Source organism: Ischnura elegans, chromosome 2 (genome assembly GCF_921293095.1).
Source record: "Ischnura elegans chromosome 2, ioIscEleg1.1, whole genome shotgun sequence".
NCBI classification, from domain to species: Eukaryota; Metazoa; Arthropoda; class Insecta; order Odonata; family Coenagrionidae; genus Ischnura; species Ischnura elegans.
In genome coordinates this window covers 124,990,587-125,010,901 of record NC_060247.1, presented here as the reverse complement: position 1 = coordinate 125,010,901, position 20,315 = coordinate 124,990,587, and the positions used below count along the sequence as shown (strand labels likewise).

Here is a 20,315-nt window from a genome sequence, read left to right as displayed (position 1 = left end):
CACATAATAGATTTTAAAAATTCTTCTGTGTTGCTGCCTTCCCTTCTCTTTTTGAATTGAAAAATTAAATTTGTGCCAGCCAATTGGCTGATGATAGTTGAACAATCCAATGTTATCCATTAATTTAACCAAAGCATTCACCTTCAAGATAACCAAATGCTACCTCAGTATCAGTCAAATCCTAATTTACCAAAAATGGTACAACATAGCCAAACAAAATCAGATGGTAAAAATAAGGACAGATAAATTTTTTACTAAATTTACTTTATTGAAAGACACAGCATTATTGCCAGAAGCTGGCCAAGAATACCAATAGATTCTCACTCGACAATGTATAAACTCCTATCCATGGGCTGTGTGAAATTATTCACCAACTCATAGCCATTAATACCACTTCCAAAGTGATACAAGATAAGCAGGTAACAAACTCATGGACTGATAGCTATTTTCACAAAAATTTAATGATAATACAATAAATATTAATGTTACATCAACCCATCGACTCTTCCACAGTGGGCATAATAAGAAAACAATTTCTTTGAAGAAATAGACACATCTCTTAATATTTTACACAAAATACAGAAGAAGCAAACAGTTTTCCTATTTATTAATTAAAAACTAAAATTTATGCCATGGAAACTGCAAGGAAAACATTTTAAAATTTAAAACTTACACAAGAGCATAATATCTATAAAAATGAATGTAAAATCAGAAAATAACATTTAACCTTGGATAAAAGTAAATAAAGCAGTTCATCATAATAGAGAAATTTCCAAACTTTACTTTCTCATTCTGCTAATTCAGCCCTAACTTTGTATTTTCATTCAAGAATTTGTGATCCTAATAAACTTAAAATGCCCATCATGAAGCTGACTTTACACAGCTACAGCTTAACGAGGTACTCAGTTCTAACGGAAAGCTTGGGTGAGGAATTTTTAGCATCACTAGAAATTTCAACACACTATAACTCTCTTCACTTCATCTCAGTGATTTCAAAGAGGACAGCAGACAAAAAAGATGAAAACTGAAATCAGAATGTATTCAGTCAACCACAGGTACACGAATGGAATATTCTACAATTACACCAAAAATTGGAGTATTTTGAAATCAATAAACTGAAGTTCCCTGCCCATTAAAAAAAGTCATATACAAGCCAAATGACTATGTACAATGCTGTGCAAAACTTCATACATATTTGGGAAAGAAAAGTTAATTTTTAATAGAAAAATGTTCAATATTCCACAGTCTACAACCAAAGGAATGCAATGTTCTTTCCCATCAAATATTCTTCACTCGCCGAACCACACTAGTTGACCATGATGGTTGCGTGGCCAACCATGAATAGCATTACAAGTACCAATATGAGGGAAATTATTTCTTCGGTATCAAAAGGCAACTGGCAGTATGATGAATTGAAAGTTTTCAGAAGAAAACCAATTTCCAGATTGATGTTTAGCTTACTCCAAAATTGCACATCATCTCATGACTTCATTACAAAGTTGAAAGCACAAAATGCATCACGAAAAATTGGAGCACAAAGGTAAAATACTTCAGGAAACCTAAAGCTTTGCGATTATTGCCAACTTAAGAGAGCCAATTTTTCAAAACACTGATGGTGGGAGTTATTTCCAAGCTCGAAAAAAAAACTATTTTCCCTTCTCTTTTATGTTAACTATTCTGAATGTCGGCAAAATGTTATTATTTTAATGACAACCTGGCTTACTGGTGCTATGGACCAATGGATTCATACACTGGTAGGACTTTGATGTTTATCTCAATTTCGTAACCAGCCACAACACTTCTTTATGCCACTGGCATGGTCTTTAGCCTCTCAAATGCTGCTTTCTCAAGTGCTTCCCGATGATCAGGATGGGCAACATTGATCAACTCATGAGCTCTTTGCCTCAAGGTCTTTCCAAACAGGTATGCAATGCCATGTTCTGTCACCACATAGTGGGCATGAGCTCTTGTAGTCACAACACCAGCACCTGTAACACAAGATTCATTAGTATGAGCATAATAGATAATAATAGGAGGAAATGATCAAGTAAAATGAAAAAGGCATCTCTTCGACCACCATTGGAGATCACTTACCTAGCTTGAGGAATGGAGAGATCTTGCTCTGCCCATTTTTAGTTACTGATGGTAGAGCTATGATGGGCTTTCCCTTGCCATCTACACCTTCAGCAGCTCCACGGATAAAGTCAACTTGGCCACCAAAACCTGAAACAAAAGAGGAATAGTCAAGTTGACTGAAAATAAAGCAACCAAATTTCAAATGCATGGTCAAATTGAGCACACACTAAGGCAGAATATTTTACATAATTAAATTCTAGGTTGGTGAATTGCTAAGGAGGGCAGACATTGTAGCCAAAGTTTTCTATCTCTGTCCAGTTCCTCTTTTCATTGCAGCTTTAACTGCATGTAGGTGTTTTCAATTTTGGATAATGGGCAGATCCATGAATACGTGGCAACTTCTGAAATTCAAAATTTTTTAATCCAGAAAATAAATTTTACTGGGCAAAATTACGGGGTCTTCAACTAAGAGGAACATTATTTATGACATTTCAGATAATCTAGACACTTTTCTTTGTTTCAAAATAAGCTTCACATAATATTGGCTCCTTTCTCCCTCCCTGTTCCCTTTGCTTATGCTAAGTATGTTCCCTAATTTATAACCAAGCTCTTCATCTAAACACACACATGAAAATCAAAATGTTATCAAGAGGCTGCAGCTCTTGTGGCAAAATTAGAAAAAAGTTCATTCTAAAATATCTTATTTACTACCTAAGTCTATTAATATCTCAAGTCCCTTTAAATATTAATTCCAACTAATTAAATGGATTATTATAGGCAACTAAGCACCAATTCTGTGATGTTACCTTGAAGATAACAGTACACATATGAAAAATCAACTCCCTTGTACCCTCAAATTACCAGCATTTAATGATTCAATGGAATAATTATCAAACGCCACGCCATCACTAGTAAATTTAGTCTAACAGCTAGGAAAGCTACCTCCTAACATCTGTACCTTTTATACACATTCCCATATGGTAGCCATATCAGTTTAGAGGCATATCTAAATATGATGCCATCAAACTAAACTTCATAATAAATCATTAATCAGCTTTCATCTTCATCACTGCATTCAGCTGCATGTTCAAGTTGGTTTTCAAATGTATTGTGCCATTTTCCTTTCATTTACAGGTGGTCTCATCTACATTACTTTCACAACTAATATACCTTCGCAATTCACAGAAAAGAACTTTTTCGAGTGTTTTGAATCTTTTTCTAATCACGCCTTTAATCATAAATTTTATGAATTTGGTTGGATTTTTCTCATTACTTGACCCTATACCCAACAATGCATCACTTCCACTGATTCCAACACACATTATGATTTTTTTAAATATTTCCTGCATTGCAGTGTTACCTACATCCAGACAACTTATCTCTTCACTGGAAATATTGTTAATCCGTACTGTGTCTGGTACCAAGTATTCTGGATTATCAACCTTTTGGTATATTTTAATTTCTTTAACGAGGCAAAAACCCTATTGTTTTAAATACGTAAGCATTATTTATGAGCATGCAACCCCCAAGATTTACCTGATAATATACAGGTGAGTTGCCAAGCATGAAGGGTTTAATTTTGACCAGAGATGGGTAGAGCACCAAAAAAAAAGTAACTGGGCTCAGTTACAATTACAAAAGTAACTATGTAGTAACAGTTACAAATGCATTTGTAATTACTCTTCATAAAACATTTTGTAAACTGCCAATGATATTTATGCAGGAGGACTTACTGAATGTCTCCTTAGAAGCAAGTTTTACCCTTTCTAGACGGTGGAGTTCTCTCCTTAGCATTGATGCTGGACTGAGCCGTAAGAGATTCTTCCGTCCCCTCTGTACGGAGCATTTTTACAGGACATTCATTAACACGTTGCATACCGGGGTATTTAAATGCCTAGGAACGCCGATTCCGGGAAATATGTACCTATTAGGGCGTAATGGCTTTGGTTTAAACATGGTTAAAAAGCTAATGTTTAGAATATAACTTTATCCAATGAAACGCTATGATGCATCAATTCATAATGAATAATGCACAACAACTGAAAATGTACTAACGAATATGTATTGTACGCTTTAAAATTGTTTAGGTTGACGTGCCTAAATGACGAGAATCTTCGTCATCCGTCCGGAATGTTCGGGAAAAAAATGACGAGAATTCTCGTCATCCGTACGCAACGTGTTAAGGAGGGTCTTGCGGGTTATCACAAACTTTCAGCATCAACCTTTTTCGACCCTTCCCACCGGTGACTCCGCATTATTTCCGACTCCGAGGGTGGTTGGGCTCCTCCTTTTCGGAGTTTATCACTCTATCCACAGCATTGCAGAATTTGAATTGAATTCTTCGTTTTATTTTGAGAATTGTCAAATTTTGAATGAACCTTTACCATCAATATCAACGGATTTAATGCATCACCAATTTCCAAGTTGATGTTTGTACTAAAATCGAGATATAAGTAAATATTTATGGTATAATTTCGTTTAAAAATTGTAAACAGCTCAAAAGACAAAGAATTCAATCCTTAGTTTATATTTTTTGAGATAGGAACAAATATATATTTCTCAAACTGATTGAATGAACAATTGTAAGACCATAGTCCCTTACCACAAAGAGGGGAGACAAGGTGTTTGGGTACCTGCTCCCGGATTTCAAGGGTACATCCTAAGTCCCACTGTGTAGGGTCCCGAAAATAAGACTCTTCAAATCCATGACCGTCATAGAAGAGGGGAGAACATTGAAACATATATTTTCAGCCTTCGCTCGCCTGCGTACGGAAATCTTTAACAAAAGTTTTTGGCTTTCTCCTCGCTGGTCAAGAAACGTCCTGACGAATATTTTCTTCGTTTGCAGCAAAAGGGTTTACACACAGCTTTTGATTGGAATTTTGGCAGAGTTTATAGTAATATATCAGTTAACACAAAGTTCTTGGCATATGTCAGTTAGTGCAGTCATAATGGCAAAGTATGTAATGATTACTTCCAGAGACCAATGAGTAGATTTCAAGGGATACTTACGTATTTAAAAATGTGACAATCACAAGTAAAAAATACATGAAATGTAACCATTACCGGCGAGTGAGTTGATTTGACTATAGTTCATTTCAAATATTTCTGTGACTGAGAGGCAGGCCCAAAAGTTTTGGGGGGTGAGAACAGAGGGCACGTGACTTTATGAAAACCATTCGAAATGCAATAGCCAGAGCCTGCCCTCCAGGAAATTCAGTCTCTTTCAGATCCTCTTGGTGTACGACTCCTGAGTATTGCCAAATCGCAAGAGGGTTTTAGATTCTTTCATTTCCATTCACAGATAGTCTTTTGAGGAAACATGGCAACGCCCACCTCTCTCTCTCTCTCTCTTCCCATCCCAAATTCATAGTGTTGTGGGTCCCACCTCCTGCCTCAACGACAGTCCAAATGTTCCAAGTTTGCATGACTTGGCCAGTAGCAAAGATATTTCACAAGGATTATTAAGTCTCAGTAATTACCTCTGATTTTGACGATGGATTGATGTTAATGCAAATAGAAATTAATATCTTCCTTCTCAAATAAAAGTACAGTCGGATCTGGATTTAACGTCTTCGCATTTAACGTTTTTCCGCATTTAGCGTTTATTTTTTTGGGTCCCGATTCATTCCCTATTAGGACAATGTAAAAATTATCCGTATTTAGTGTTTCCGCATTTTGCGTTTTTCCGCATTTATGGTCGTAAAAATTTGTCCCGCTCAAGATTTTTTGCCCGATTTAACGTTTTTTCATGACGGTTCATCCAAATCTTCGAATTTATGCTCATCAACAAGAACAGTCTCATGAAAGTTTACCAAGATTCGATAGAATCTACCGGGGAACGCTTCTTCAACTGCTGTCTTCCGCGAGTGCAGCGCTGCGACCTTCAACTCGCAAGTTGGGTGATTTGTCTTCTCGTAACGTTTCACTCCCCTTCTGATCCAAACACCAGGCACTTTTTGAATCAGATCCGATCTAATGGAGCAAAGTCATCCCTTAATAACCTCGACCTACCTTATCCTTCACTTCTTGAACTTGACTTCGATGATACGTGACGACTGATGACACGAGTTATCCTCCGAGGGCCGCTACAATAATGGTTTTCTCATTATATTTTCAATTGATGGCTTATGCCCCTTTCAACTCTACTACCTACGGGCAATCGATTATTAGCCCAATATTTTTTCAGTCGGCTACTTTCTCTTTTCAAAAGAGGAGGCCCAATATCAATTGCGCAGTTCACTAGAAGATTCTTTCTATAATCCATTCCAAGGTCAGTTTCCACGGAGGAACAGAGAAAGAACAGAGGAAGTGTGTCCCCTGTCAAGACCATGAGTGAGAGCATTCTTTCCTTCCTACGGAACAACATTATTTTACATCGTAATTTAGATATCCCGGAGCCAATTTTTCGACATGCGGCTGGTTGATATCGCTGTCGATTCAAAAATATTTATCTGGTGCTAATTAATGTCAAAAGAGAATGACAATCGGAGTTTTGACGAACTATCACGGTCCATGACTCTAAATAAATCACTCATGCTGGAAAAAAAATCACCGCATACTCACGGTAGAATAGATGAGCACGGAAAAATACGAAAATCCGGCAGGTATCCCTTGGTAGTTGACTTCGACATCATAACCCTGATGAAATTGACAAACTACAGAGGCACTGACAATTTTTCGGATGAAATTCAGTTCTGTTGAAGATTAAACCTTTTCACTTAACAGAGTTTAGCTAATCGTTATTCAAGGTCCAACAAAATTTTATTAAAAGCTGCCGAGAAACAAGGCGAGTCAGAGTCAAGGTGATCAGCGCATCGCGTACGCAACTTCTCCCGGCTCCATTCGACCTGCATAAGGCCGCGGATATATGACAACGAATCTGGTGTTATCATCGAGTTGAATTACCATTGACTTGTACGCATACTAGAAATAAGATTCTACTTTTTTTGGTGACCTCGAAATCCAAAATGTGCGCATAGGAGGCTTTTTAAAGGCTCATAAATCCCTTGTTTCGCCGAGGCAACAGAAAACGTTAAGTTGGCAAAATTCCAGAAAACCTCCCTTTTACTAGATATTCGGTAGTTGAGAATTTGGGATTAGCGATCTTCTGCTGTCCCTTTATTTCACTCATTCCTCATGATTTTTCGAGAACCAACTTACACCTTTTCTTATTATATTAGAAATGTTATAGTCACCTACGTGTCACTTTTACAGAAAAAATTCTAAATTTCATCGAGACCACTGAAATATGTATAAAAATGGAATCACTAATGTCCATAATAATAATCCGTGTGGGAATGCTTTTAAGTTGATGTTTATTAGAGTTTTCTTAAAATATTTGATTAAAACAATTGTCATCCTCTCATTACTTATTTTTACTACCCATTTTTTTAGCTGATTCCTGAAAAGTATTATCCAACCTTCATAGGGTAGAGAACATTTCATTAAAGAATTTTTTGCTGCATGTAGCACCTTTTAGTTACGTAAAATAATATTTTTTATTCATAAAAAGCCATTTCAATAATTACAGACCCTAAAACCTGAAAAAAATGGCAGGTCCTCATTTAGTGTTTTTCCGCATTTAGTGTTTTAAATTTTGTCCCCCCTGAAAAACCTTAAATCAGGATTCTACTGTACTTGGGAATATTAATCACTCATGAACCACCCCACAGTCTTAGATTTTGAGTAACATATTAACCTCACATACATAAGGATGTGGCACATATTGAGAACAGTTTACTTACTTACTAACTCCACAGTCAGCATTTGTTCAAGTTGCTAACTTAGAGTCAATTGATTACATAGTATTTATAGCATATTGAAAGTACAACAGACTTTAATTGGTACCTGGGGGCCTAATATGGAATTCCGGTCATTAAACATCACCAGTGGTGTTTGGCAACTGCCCCGCTTGAAAACAAAGACTCTGACAATCATGGAACTCGGGATCATAAGGACAGCAATGAAAATTAAGCATATGCACTTCTCCATATTACTCTTTTAGTTAAAAGCAAATAAATTCTTGAAGTAGATGTAGATGAATTATGAAGCAAAAAATCAAAATATGAAAATGCTTTTATGCCATCTCCTATAGTTTAAAAAATCGTTAGTTTAAAACTATGAGCTTTAAAAAGACCACATCATACATTTATAAAAATTAACTTCCTTCATTTACCTTAATAAAGAGAACACCAAATTATGAAAAAGCATACTTTTTACAATGAGTAAAAAAATTCATAACCAACTCACCAGAATACATTCGGGGTCCAATGGAGTCTGCACATATTTGACCTGTAAGATCCACTTCAATACACGAGTTAATGGCTGTCATGCGAGGCTGAAGGGAAACAACATGCGTGTTGTTGACATAATCTATTTCCAACATTTCTGAAAGGAAAAATAAACAGCATTAGGCTGCTGTAAACTATAATGGATAACATAAACTTACCATGAAATCATATAGATAACATGAAAGAATGTTCTTTCAAAATGAGACATTCCTCAAATGTTTCCAAATAGATATCATTTATAAATAGATAATGTTTCTCTCATTTTAATTTATCTTAGAATGAAGCTTTAATGCAATCATTTCAGTGACCTAGTTGGCAAAGCATCCACCTTCAGACCTCAATGTCTATGAATCCAATATTAGGGAAGAGTCTGATGCCGTAATCATGTGATCATGACAACAAATTGCATTATTCTTGTCCAATAAATCATTTCTATGACAAGTTCACCAATAAAAGGATTGTCATTCACAAGTAAGGTAATATTCAAGTTAAAACAACACATTTTAGAAAAAATCATAAGAATATCGCAGTTTTTAGGATTATTGTCTGTTTCCTATTCAAAATATGTATGCAACTATTTTCATACAGTCAGTATTTCTCCGAATCTCATCTTCATTTTATTTTCTTCGGCTCTTAAAAATTTTTCTTGCAAAGAATCCTTTCAGTGAAAACTGTTATCAGCTGAAATTCATCAAACACATTGAAAAGCTTGTTCAATACTCATCAACAGCTGTTGTATAAAATTTAATACAATAAAACCCCTTCAATCATATTTGAGGAAAAAGCACTTATGCCTGCCTCATTACAAAGAAATAAGACAAAGGCATTCTACTAAACAGAAATAAGTAAATAATCTTGCTCTGCATTTTTTCAATAGGAATCCAGAGCACTATGAGTATGAAACTAAAACTTATTTACTAGTGAAAGCAGAGTTTTTATTCCAATTTTGGACTAAATTTATCAATATTTTGGTTTCTATAATTATGGTCACACAAAAAAACATTAATGGGAGTCTGAGCTGAAAATAACAATTATGAGAAAGAAAAATTAAAATCACAAGCATGAAGCGATTTGCAACAAGCATGTAACACCAACCAGTGCTCTATATCACAAATAATTAAGTTTTCATCTACCAAAAATCTAACCATAAGAAATGTTTCAGTCAAAGTAAACTAAAGTGGCTGTGCAATTATCCACTGTACTCAATTCATGAGTATTTTGAGCTGGACTTTTCTTCTCTTTTATTTTAAATGTAATCTTTGTAATGTATGTGTTTCTAATGTTTTGATCCAATGTACATGTTTTGTATGTTTCGTTGTATCGAATGTTTTCATAAATGTGTTGTATACAACATCCGCGAGGGCCAATCCTCGCCGTGGATGAATAAAGATAAAGTAATTAGTCAATAATTCTCCAAAAAGATAGCCGTACATTCTAATTGTTCATTCTTTCTTATTCTTATTGTTTATTCTAACTTTTCTAAATTTTCATCATTAATGAGTGTCCAAAAATTGCACACTTGGCAAACCTATTTTAGAAATATGTATGAGGATCACTTAACACAACTTTTGCAGTCTAAATGACAGAAAACACCATCTACTTTACAAGGAAGCCATAAAAATACACAATAGGAAAATGTATATGTTAGCCTTGGTCATTGTTTAGCGCAAGTTTAAGCGCATTGAAATTGAATGAGCAATGTGGTGCCTTACGGCACCAGTGGGCAATGATGGGTCAATTTACCAATGTGATTGAGGAAATTGGCTAATGCATAGTTTTTAAAACAATTCTTCACTTTACATAGAAACTAAGAAGTGCAAAAACTTCAACTTACCAATAAAAGGATTGTTATTCACGAAGTCATAAAGCTTTTGGGAACCAATGAGAAAACTTCCAACGATGCGTCCCCTATGTGCCTTCTTAAATCTATTTGTGATGGCCCCTCGAGCCACCAATTCAACAATACCATCAGCAAACATCTCTGAGTGGATTCCGAGATCTTTGTGGTTTTTCAATTGACTCAGGACAGCATCAGGAATGTTGCCAATACCTGGAAATGTAACCAATTTGTTCAAGTAAAAGAATCATGAAATACTGATAAAGAAAAAGCTGACAATGTAAAAGTATATAATATTGTTTTGTGATAATTTTTTCCCCTCAATAAGATTAGCTTAAGAAAAAAATTTGGATCATTATAACATACAACAGCAAATTCCTTATTCTGAAGCTTAATTCCTTTTGTCAATTTTTTCATTATGTTTGTAATCTAAGTTTCAATCAATCTCACATAATTCAATAACATTAAATGCCATCTTCTTATTATGTTGTAAATTATGATAAAGAATTGTAAACATATGGGTCCACGATGAACACATTCGAACAAGTTGGAAGAGTGCGAAAAATCCACAGAGGAACAATCATTCGCCTTGACCAGGATCCCGGTCAAGGCGAATGATTTTTCCTCTGTGGATTTTTCGCACAATTTGTGCATTGCGGGTGACTCCATAAAAGTTATCACCATGGCTAGTCCCGGTATACTTGAATAAGTTGGAAGAAGTTTTTATTCTGTATTTTCCTACAACAATACGAAAAAATATAATTTCCAAGAGAGAAACTTCTCTCCTTCTTGTACTGAGTAAATTTAGAAGGTTTTAAAATTTTACATGCTGGTTTCTGAGAACCACTCATAACTGGCGGCGCCAATGTTGCACAGCGGCATCATCATGCATTCAGGAAAGTAGGTAGTTAAAAAGGATGCATCAAACCACTATGCAACATTGGCAAATAATGTTTCAGACAACATGTCACGCAGTGAGTGATGCTAGCGGGAGTGTGAAATGGTGCAAAAGTTCCTGTGGTAGCTATGAGAACAAAAAAGGCAGCGGGGTAAAGTCCTCGCCTGCCAAACCGAAGGTCGCGGGTTCGAATCCCGCCTGGATAGCTTATGCCTATCCAGGGAATGGTTGTGTGTGACAGTAATTGTTAATCGTTATTTCTCCCGATGTAAAAGGCCTTCAGTGAGCTGTTTTCGGGCTGATGAAAATAAATAAAAAAATAAAAAAAACGCATCTTGCCTTAGCACACTCATTTGCCCTCCTCCTCTCTCACCTCAGCCATAGCAACAGAAGCGCAGAAGCAAGGCCCTTCACTTGCCAGGGCTACTCGAGCATTCAGGATTGACAGGATGCATCAGTGCCCCACATGAGCATTGCCCTACAAGTTTCTGCATAACTATACATCATTTGAAGTTAAAACCTAAATTTAAATTCCTGACAATTCAAAACTATTTGAAAACTGATCCATTCATTTACTCCGTCACACTACAGGTGAAGTAGCACTTCACACGCATCACCTCATGAGCCACCACTGTAAAGATTAATTTTAGAAAGGAAATAACAATTTAAATACAACTGGTAGGATTAATTTTACAATATGCGGTGAGTTGGGATGGTGATGTTGAAAAAATTCTAACTTCAGGAGGATACTTCATTTGTGATTCTCCCCCGTGATCCCACAGATAGATTCCAAAAAAGTGTTAAAACAGCTTTATCTTCCTGCTCTAATTTATTCAGTGACAGTGAGAAAAGGAAGTTACTTCAAATGAATCCTCTACCTCCAAGATTTTATGGCCTTCCTAAGATTCATAAAGATGGAACGCCTGTTCGCCCAGTAGTGTCGTGCATAGGCTCACCGTCCTATAAGCTGGCCTCCAAACTTAATATCATTTTTAGGCAATTGTCTGGTTTTTCTCCAAAATATAGCATTAAGAACTCCATCATTTTGTCACAGAAACTTCAAAGCCTCACGTTACCTCCAAACGCCAAGCTAGTTTCATTTGATGTAAAAAATTTATTTACTTCTGTACCTGTACAGAAAACCTTGTTACTTACGAGAGACTTGCTGAAAGACTGCAACATCGACAACAGTGTGTCTAGTGAACTTCACCGTCTCATGGAACTATGTGCGAGCCAAAATTATTTTCTGTATAATAAGAATTTTTATCAACAAACAGATGGCCTTGCCATGGGTTCCCCTCTTTCACCTGTGTTAGCTGAAATATTTATGGACAATTTAGAATGCCAGTTATTTGATTCCAGACATCCACTTTTATCCAACATCTTCTACTGGTACCGTTATGTTGATGACATCATCTGCTGCTGGACCGGAAGTGCTAGACAATTAGATACATTTCTGAATCTTTTAAATACCCAACATCCCAACATTACGTTCACAGTGGAAATAGAATCCGATAAACAAATAAACTTTCTTGATCTCTCCATATCCATAGTTGGTGACAAACATGAATTTGGTGTGTATAGAAAACCCTGCTATAGTGATACAATCATTCCAAGTGACTCATGCCACCCAACCTCCCAGAAATTATCCTCATTTCATTCCATGTTGCATAGATTGGTGAATTTACCGTTAAGTGCTGTGAATTTCAATAGTGAACTTTCTAATATCAAGTCAATTGCAGTTTCAAACGGCTATAGTGTAAACATCATTACCAAAATGCTTCAAAGAAAGTTAAAAACGCGAGCTATTTCACAGCTTTGCTCCCTTCCCCTCATCACTGAGAAATCCAAAAAATGGTGCCGGCTATTGTTTGTAGGGGATCTTTCAAATAGGCTTGCTCGCAAATTCCCCAAAAATAAATTCAATGTCTCTTTTTATAACCCCCACACTCTTGGTAAAAGTTTTGTGCCGCAACAAAGACAAAATAGATTCAATCAATCAATCTGGCATTTACAAGGTTAATTGTGAGTCATGCAACATGTGTTACATCGGCCAGACAGGCAGAAGTTTCATTACCAGAATGAAAGAACATAGAAGGTGCTGGAAAAATGGAGATGAAACGTCACTTCTCGCTAAACACCTTCTTCAGACCTTACATTATTGTAATTTTAAACCTGAAATTCTACATTTAGAAAGTAAGGGTACAAGACTGGATGTTTTTGAGCAATTCGAAATTGTACAAAGTGATTTGAATACGCTTATGAATGAGCAAGTGTTTTTCACCCACTCCCCTCTCCTAAAGATACCCTTCACCAAAACAAATGGTGAAATTCTTTCCTCACCCACGCCTTAAGTGCCCCAACATCCACGGGGTGTTTCCCGTCCGCCCATCCTCTCTACGCATTTGACCATTTTCTATTGCTGGCAATTCCCCCCCCTTGTACCCCCGCTAACTTTCACTCCTTCTCAGCTAACCCAAAGGGACTCCTCACCCCGCCTTTTTTCCTGCGTCGCTACTTACTCCTCTCACTTTCAAAAGACACGCGGCCTCTTTTTACCCTAAGCCCCCCCTTTTTTCACTCTTCTCAACACCCCCTCCTCCTGTTTTGCTATGGTCTTCCGCACGTGTCGTCATTTTACAGTTATGACCAGAACCCTCCCTCCAACGTGGGTTCTCCACATCCCGTAGTTGTATCTTTCCCCATTGTCTATACTCTGTACACCCGTTCCCACCCCCCCCCCCCCCATCCTCAAAGATGTCAAATCCTCTCCTTCTCCAATACTCTCCTCTCTCAAGGGTATAAAAGGGATCTTCACATGTGTTCAAGCGTCTTGTACCAGATGATGGCTCAGTGAGCCGAAACGCGTTGTACGCATTAAAAATTCTTGTGGAAAAGTGCTACGACCTTTCATTTACTTAAATATGTCTAACTTCCACCAATTGAAGCCTGAATCTGTTGAACTTACCCTTTGACTTTTTGCCTGGAGAATTGGGCATAAGAGGGGGACTCGAGGGTAAATGTTTGGGGGCCAAAATGCATAAGCATATGTGCCAATCCCATCAAATGCCCATTTTATCCACCATCATACATTCCATCCAGAATTCTAGGTTGATAATGTATGTAGAATGACAATAAATGGTCAAGGGAAAGTGGTGGCAAAATGCCAGAGTCTTATAGTATGGTCCACCTTCAGCCAATATCCTCCAAAATAAAAAGCATTGACCTCAGCCTAACATCAAAGGCAGATGCACAAAAGAAGACAGAGTGTTTAGGCTTTTTGAATTCCCTCCAGGTGACGATGGAGGGGGAGGGAGAGGTCTAGTGCGCATGCGCTGGGCCCACCAGGAGTATCGTCTCGCTCGGCATTCACTCTCTCGCTCGACCACTCTTACGCCGAACCGTGCCTTGTGAAGTTGGCCTGCACTCTGTACCCACCATTAAAGAAGTTCAGCTGAATAACAGATTTCACTTTATTTCAACACAGAATAGTGAGCACCACATTTCGGAATATGCTGATGGCTTACCCATTTGCAAGGTAGCTCCATCATCAACAAGGTTTTCAGCAATAAGCTGTCCAATCCTGGCTTCCACGTCTGAGGGAGGTTTACCGCCATGAGAGGGAAGGGGAACATCGACTCGCACAGCAGCATCAAAATGAGAAGAATGGATTATGGCATCACCAAAAGTCCGTGGCATCTTCTCATTCACCAGCGCTGTAACAGAGAAACAAATCAAAATTACAAGCTATGAAGACACAAAAGGACACACAGGAAAGGAGTAAAGGCTTGATGGCAACATACATATCTTCTACTTTGATTAAACTAGAACCCATTACACATTTCTTCTCTTTTAGTTCATCATCATTGGTCAACAATCCTAAGACTGGTTTGATGAAGCTCTCCACTCAATTTTCCTGTAAGCAAATGTTTTCACATCCACGAATTTCTTCTCTCCCTACCACACCTACATCCTTATTTACCTGCTCCACATATTTTATTCAAGGTGTTACTTTTCTATTCTTGCCATCTATGTACTTGTTCCTCGAGGATTGTATATCTAATCAGTCAAATCTCAATATATGCTGATAAGGTTATTTTGTCTTCTCATTAAGGTTTAAACGAGGCTTCTCCTCTCTCCTACTCTTCTTAGGACTTACTCATTAAGTATTAACTTGGTCAATCCATTTGATCATCATCCTTAAAATTTCAAAAGCCTCCCCTCTTGATTACTCCACTGCTGTCATTGTCCATGCCGCACTTCCTCAGAGGTCATACTCCAAATGTAAGTTCTGACGAATCATTTTCTTACCTCAATGCTTAAATATGCAGCTTTATAGGGATCTTCCTTTTGGGGAAACACTCTATTTGCCTGGGCTAATCCACTAATAATTTCTTTCTTCCTTCTTCTTCTACCAACGCTCATTATTCTGCTTCCCAAACAGCAGAATTCATTCACCTCTTCCAGTTTTTGTTTCCTTATTCCGCCTACATTAAAATATTCATCTTCATTTCTTTTCTTCTACAACATACAAATATATTAGTATGCTTTTTGCTTATTTTAAGCTGTTATATTCCCATTATCCTACTTATATCCCAGAATTTTCTTCAAATCCTTCTCTGACTCTGCAATGACAGTTGCATCATCAGGAAATCATAGCACTTATTTCTTTTTCTCCACGGGTAATCATCACACTTCAGTTCGTACAGCCGACACCTGGGTCATTTGGAATAAATGAGTGTGAAAATAGACAAGTGCTTTTCATTATGTTAAATATCAAAGATTTACACCAAATTACACTGGAAACTACACCTTTAATAACCACTTAACAGTTTATAATTCTCCTCTCACATTACAGAACTCCAATTTTATTCAGGATTCTAATCACCGAGTTCCAATCTATGTTCTCAAACCTTAGTCTACAAAGGTAATGAACATGGGCTTGCCCTTTTCAGTTCTTTTCTCTATGATCAGCCTAATAACCAATTTTGCTTTTCTTTTAGTTTTGCTTTTGCTGCATCCAAATCGGTCCTCATCGTGGTACTCTTTTGCTCGTCGTTCTATTCTGAAGTATCTTCATCGTTCTTGTCGGTATCACTGAAGCAAGTGTTGTCAGGCATATGGTCCTCTTTTTGTGTTATTTACAATTAAAAACAATTTTATTGGGACCATAAAATTATGAGACATGATTAGCACATCCGGAAGAAGGAAGATATTTGGCTCACACTAGAAACTTTAAGTGATCACCTTCCATGCAGTGAAGGCTAAATTATTTCACCACAACTTTGAAGAAAACAATCCCAAAACATTTTACCAAGAGGAGCCTGGTTCATCAAGAATGAAGCTCCATTAAACTACATAATACATCATAGGATGTCATTTTTTATGGTGATAGACAAATGTATTTTAAATCTTGCATTAAAATGTCTTACATGATATTGCATTGAGAAGTATTACCAATAATTTTCTTGGAATTCCTCAGGGCTGCCTTCACACAGTCAACACTTGTTCCCAAGCTGCAATATCCATGCTGGTCAGGTGGGGAAACCTAAAGTAAAGGCCATTTACTTTTAATTTCTACATAGATGCTACAAAAATGAACAATGGTTTGACTAAATAATCTAAAAATATGAAAGTAAACATCATCTATACCACTAAAAATATTGCAGAGGGATTCACGCATATATTATATAAAAATAACAAAGACAATAGTATTCAGCTTCAAGAATTCAGGTCAAATGACTAACCATTTCATCATCTTCAACAATAACTATGCATCTTTCTTCAGCAAATAAAGAGCATTAATTCACAGTTGAATATTTGCCAATTTTAAAAGAATGATTAAATCATGTAAAAAGAAAAATTCTAAAATGAATAATGGAAAAAGGCCACACAATAAGAACACAAAAAAATCTTTGTTTCTATTGATACAACCTTCAGTGCTGATTCTATCCAGGAAATATTGAAGAGCAGAGAAAAGTGGACAATATGAATGAAGATCTTGCATAGCAAGCCAAATATAAACAGTAAAAAGTGAAGGATGGACATTAACATTCATTAGCAGCATATTTATTACAGCATATTCCAGCATAAGTATTACATTAACATACTTTTAAGCAACTTTGGACAAAATGATTATTCAGAATCAGTTATTAGTTTTTGGTTTTTTATTTTGGTGAAATAATAACTCAATATCAGTCCATAACTTGCATTGAATACATGGCATACTTTATTTAAATGAGCTAAAAACTTCAAATAAATATTTCTCGATAAATTTCATAATTTTGACGTGTCAACAAGGTACGGTTGAGTAATTATGGGTAAGTAGCCCATATTCTTGGGAGAAAAAAGCAGGAGAGAACAACACAGAAGAATAAAAATAAAGATTGGGAAAGCATTAAAAATAACCAACAATGTAAGCAGAATTTATTATGAAATAGCCTCTTTTTGTGTGTTTTCTACATATTTTTGTAACCCTTCCACTTAAATTACCAGAAACACTATGAGGAAGATTCCAGTACATGAGAGGAAACGTCAGTAGAAGTGATACAAAAATATGCTGAATACACTCAAAAAAGGCTTTAATTCACAATCAATCGTACCCAAAAGCTTCAACAAATTAGAGAATTATGTATGTAACTCATTAATACAAGGTTCTAAATTTAAAAAAAAAATACCTGGATCAGAGCAACATCAGGTCGAAGGACCTTCTGGTAAAAGAGTTTGGGAATATCTTGAAGGAAGATTGGAACACAGTCAGAACGTCCCTCAGCCACAGGCTTTCTCACATTAGCAGCCATGAATAGAGACAGAGACCTAAATATTCCTGAAATTACAATTTTTTTTCAATTACACTCATACTAAATTTTATTACAAAGTGCAAAATATAACATTTCAAAACTCCTCCTTTAATCTTGTCAATTTAAACAAACGACAATTCACCATGTGCGTCTTTCATAGTGAAAATGAGTTATTAGTATGAGTCAATTAGAACATAACCATAAATAAACACATGTTTGAGCATTTCTCATCATAATTATCATCCAAATGCAATATGAAAGAGACTACAAACACAATTAGGAAGTAGAGATGGAGACTAAAAAATGTGAAAAATGGAAAAGAAAGCGAAGTGAATAAATCAGGCATTCCAGACAGTTAGGACAAAATAATAATTACTCAAGAAACAAGGTCCATGACAAAATAACGACCATTATTGAAACATAATACAAATGAAAATCTTAGCCAATTAGACCCCATTTGCATGAATAAGCAAAATTGTCCATTTTCCTTTCTAAAACTTGGCTTGCTTTACGTGGTATAGATTAAGGAACCTGTAATCATAAGGTCGGTATAAAGGTGATGCGAGTCACAAGGGAGGGGGAATAGGCATGCAAGTGCATTATCAGCCAGAGATGAATTTACATTCATGAAGAAAGGAGCCATACAATTCAGATGAACAAAGCAACAGCAATTGGCCCACCCATGATCATCAACAGTCATCCATCCGAAAGGCCGTTTTACACGGGACACGTCATTGCACAATCTTACGTACGTACCAAGGCGCAATCAACAAAGCATCGTGTTAAGCTGTGAACCGCTAGGACACATGCGAGAATGAGTGGATACGAGATGACAAAATAACCCCTGCTCTAATTCAAAGCTCTCGTTCTCACAATTTCAACATGTTTTCGGTGCTAACCTGCGCAATGACAAGCCTCGTGTAAAACGGCCTTAAGATTTGTTCGACACAGATCTCCACCCAATCCTCTGACCAGTTAATCATTTAACAACTACATATATACTTCTTTTGCTTTAGATCCTTCATCATCTGCTCTACACATCTCATCCGAGGGCAGATCCAAGATTTTTTTCTGGGGGTGGGAGGAGGAACAAGGGTCTGACAGGCAAACAATCTTCCAATATTTGAGATTAAAAACAGCACACAACAATTACTTTACGAAATATACTCTTAATTTTAATATAAAAATTATCAATATGAAAATATTAATAAATTATATATATAATAATGACAATTTTATTTATTTTTCCTACTGATTATGTCCAGTACTTCAATAATGTTTATTTTTGACTCAATGTCTTGATAGATATGCATTAAGGCCAGTCCTTTCAAATAATTCTCAGTCATTTTGCTCTGAAGATATGTTTTTAATTAGTGTAAGATGGAGAAAGATCGCAGAGCTCAGGATATAGCAGTTTGCACATATTTCCATTGCAATAGGGAAAGGAAAGAACTTGCAACGGATAGAATGTCACCAAGTTGCGAGGGATGGTTCGTACTCGTAAGCATAAAGGCCATTCAAGCCACCCTCCCCACCCAACCTCACCTCATCTCATCCTAGGCCTAATTCTTGCATTTTTCTCTGCAACCTGACCTTCAACAATAGTTTTCATCAGGCCCATCTGGCCAGAGCAAGCATATTTAAATATTGCAATGCTGAGTTGGCTGTGCCAAGGTAAATTGTAGTTCTTGAACAAGTGCTTCTTTCCATAGTTTAGTTTTCAAAATCAACATTGTTTTTTATTAGGTTACAATAACTAGGTAAAATAAAATCAAGTTATTTCTAGGTTAATTGGGTCCATAATATTATCTATAGATACATATTCAAAATTATGTACCATAAATCATGCTAAAGACTCTTGAAAGTTCATGGTTTTTTTGATCAGTTCGTGCTCCAAAGGAACTCATAGATGTAAAAAGATCCAAGTGTCTATCATATTACAAATGGCATTGATTCATCTTGAGGTGGCATTGAAAGTGATGACAGGTTGATGGGGTAGGGTGAAAACCAGCAGAACAAGAAAGAATATGGAGATTTAAAATATTCAGTAAATCCATAAGAAAAACAAGAGCTCATTCACTCCTCTAGCTATGCCAATAACTTTTATGCACCACTAATAAAATAGGCTTGATTTCCTTTCTGATATTTCCACTGAACTGTTCTGAAAGTATGTTTAAGTAATGACCTGACGTATACTAGACAAATCAAAATCTGCAGAGGAGCTACTCATCAAATCATCACTTTCTTCTATGTACAGACTAATAAAAAATACTTGAAGTTTGAATTATTTCCATTTAACCCTTTAATCTAAATTTTCCACAATCAAAAAACAATGCAAAATCATAGTTTTAATAAAAAATTTAATATAATTAATTTAATAAAAAAACTACATACTTGACACACTCACTTTA

At 36.3% G+C, this 20,315-nt stretch overlaps 1 protein-coding gene across 1 annotated transcript in view; it reads right to left on the bottom strand.

Moving 5' to 3' along the window:
* Positions 1-443: 443 nt before the first annotated feature.
* The window catches only part of LOC124154607 (4-hydroxybutyrate coenzyme A transferase), a 55,546-nt gene continuing 35,674 nt past the window's right edge, over positions 444-20,315 (bottom strand). Inside the window, exons 3-9 of the mRNA XM_046528446.1 lie at positions 17,782-17,930; positions 16,562-16,652; positions 14,632-14,820; positions 10,204-10,419; positions 8,329-8,466; positions 2,095-2,223; positions 444-1,988 (exon numbers count right to left, since the gene is read on the bottom strand). Coding sequence (XP_046384402.1) covers positions 1,804-1,988; positions 2,095-2,223; positions 8,329-8,466; positions 10,204-10,419; positions 14,632-14,820; positions 16,562-16,652; positions 17,782-17,930 — 1,097 coding nt within the window. The 3' untranslated portion in view covers positions 444-1,803. The remainder of the gene's footprint in view (positions 1,989-2,094; positions 2,224-8,328; positions 8,467-10,203; positions 10,420-14,631; positions 14,821-16,561; positions 16,653-17,781; positions 17,931-20,315) is intronic.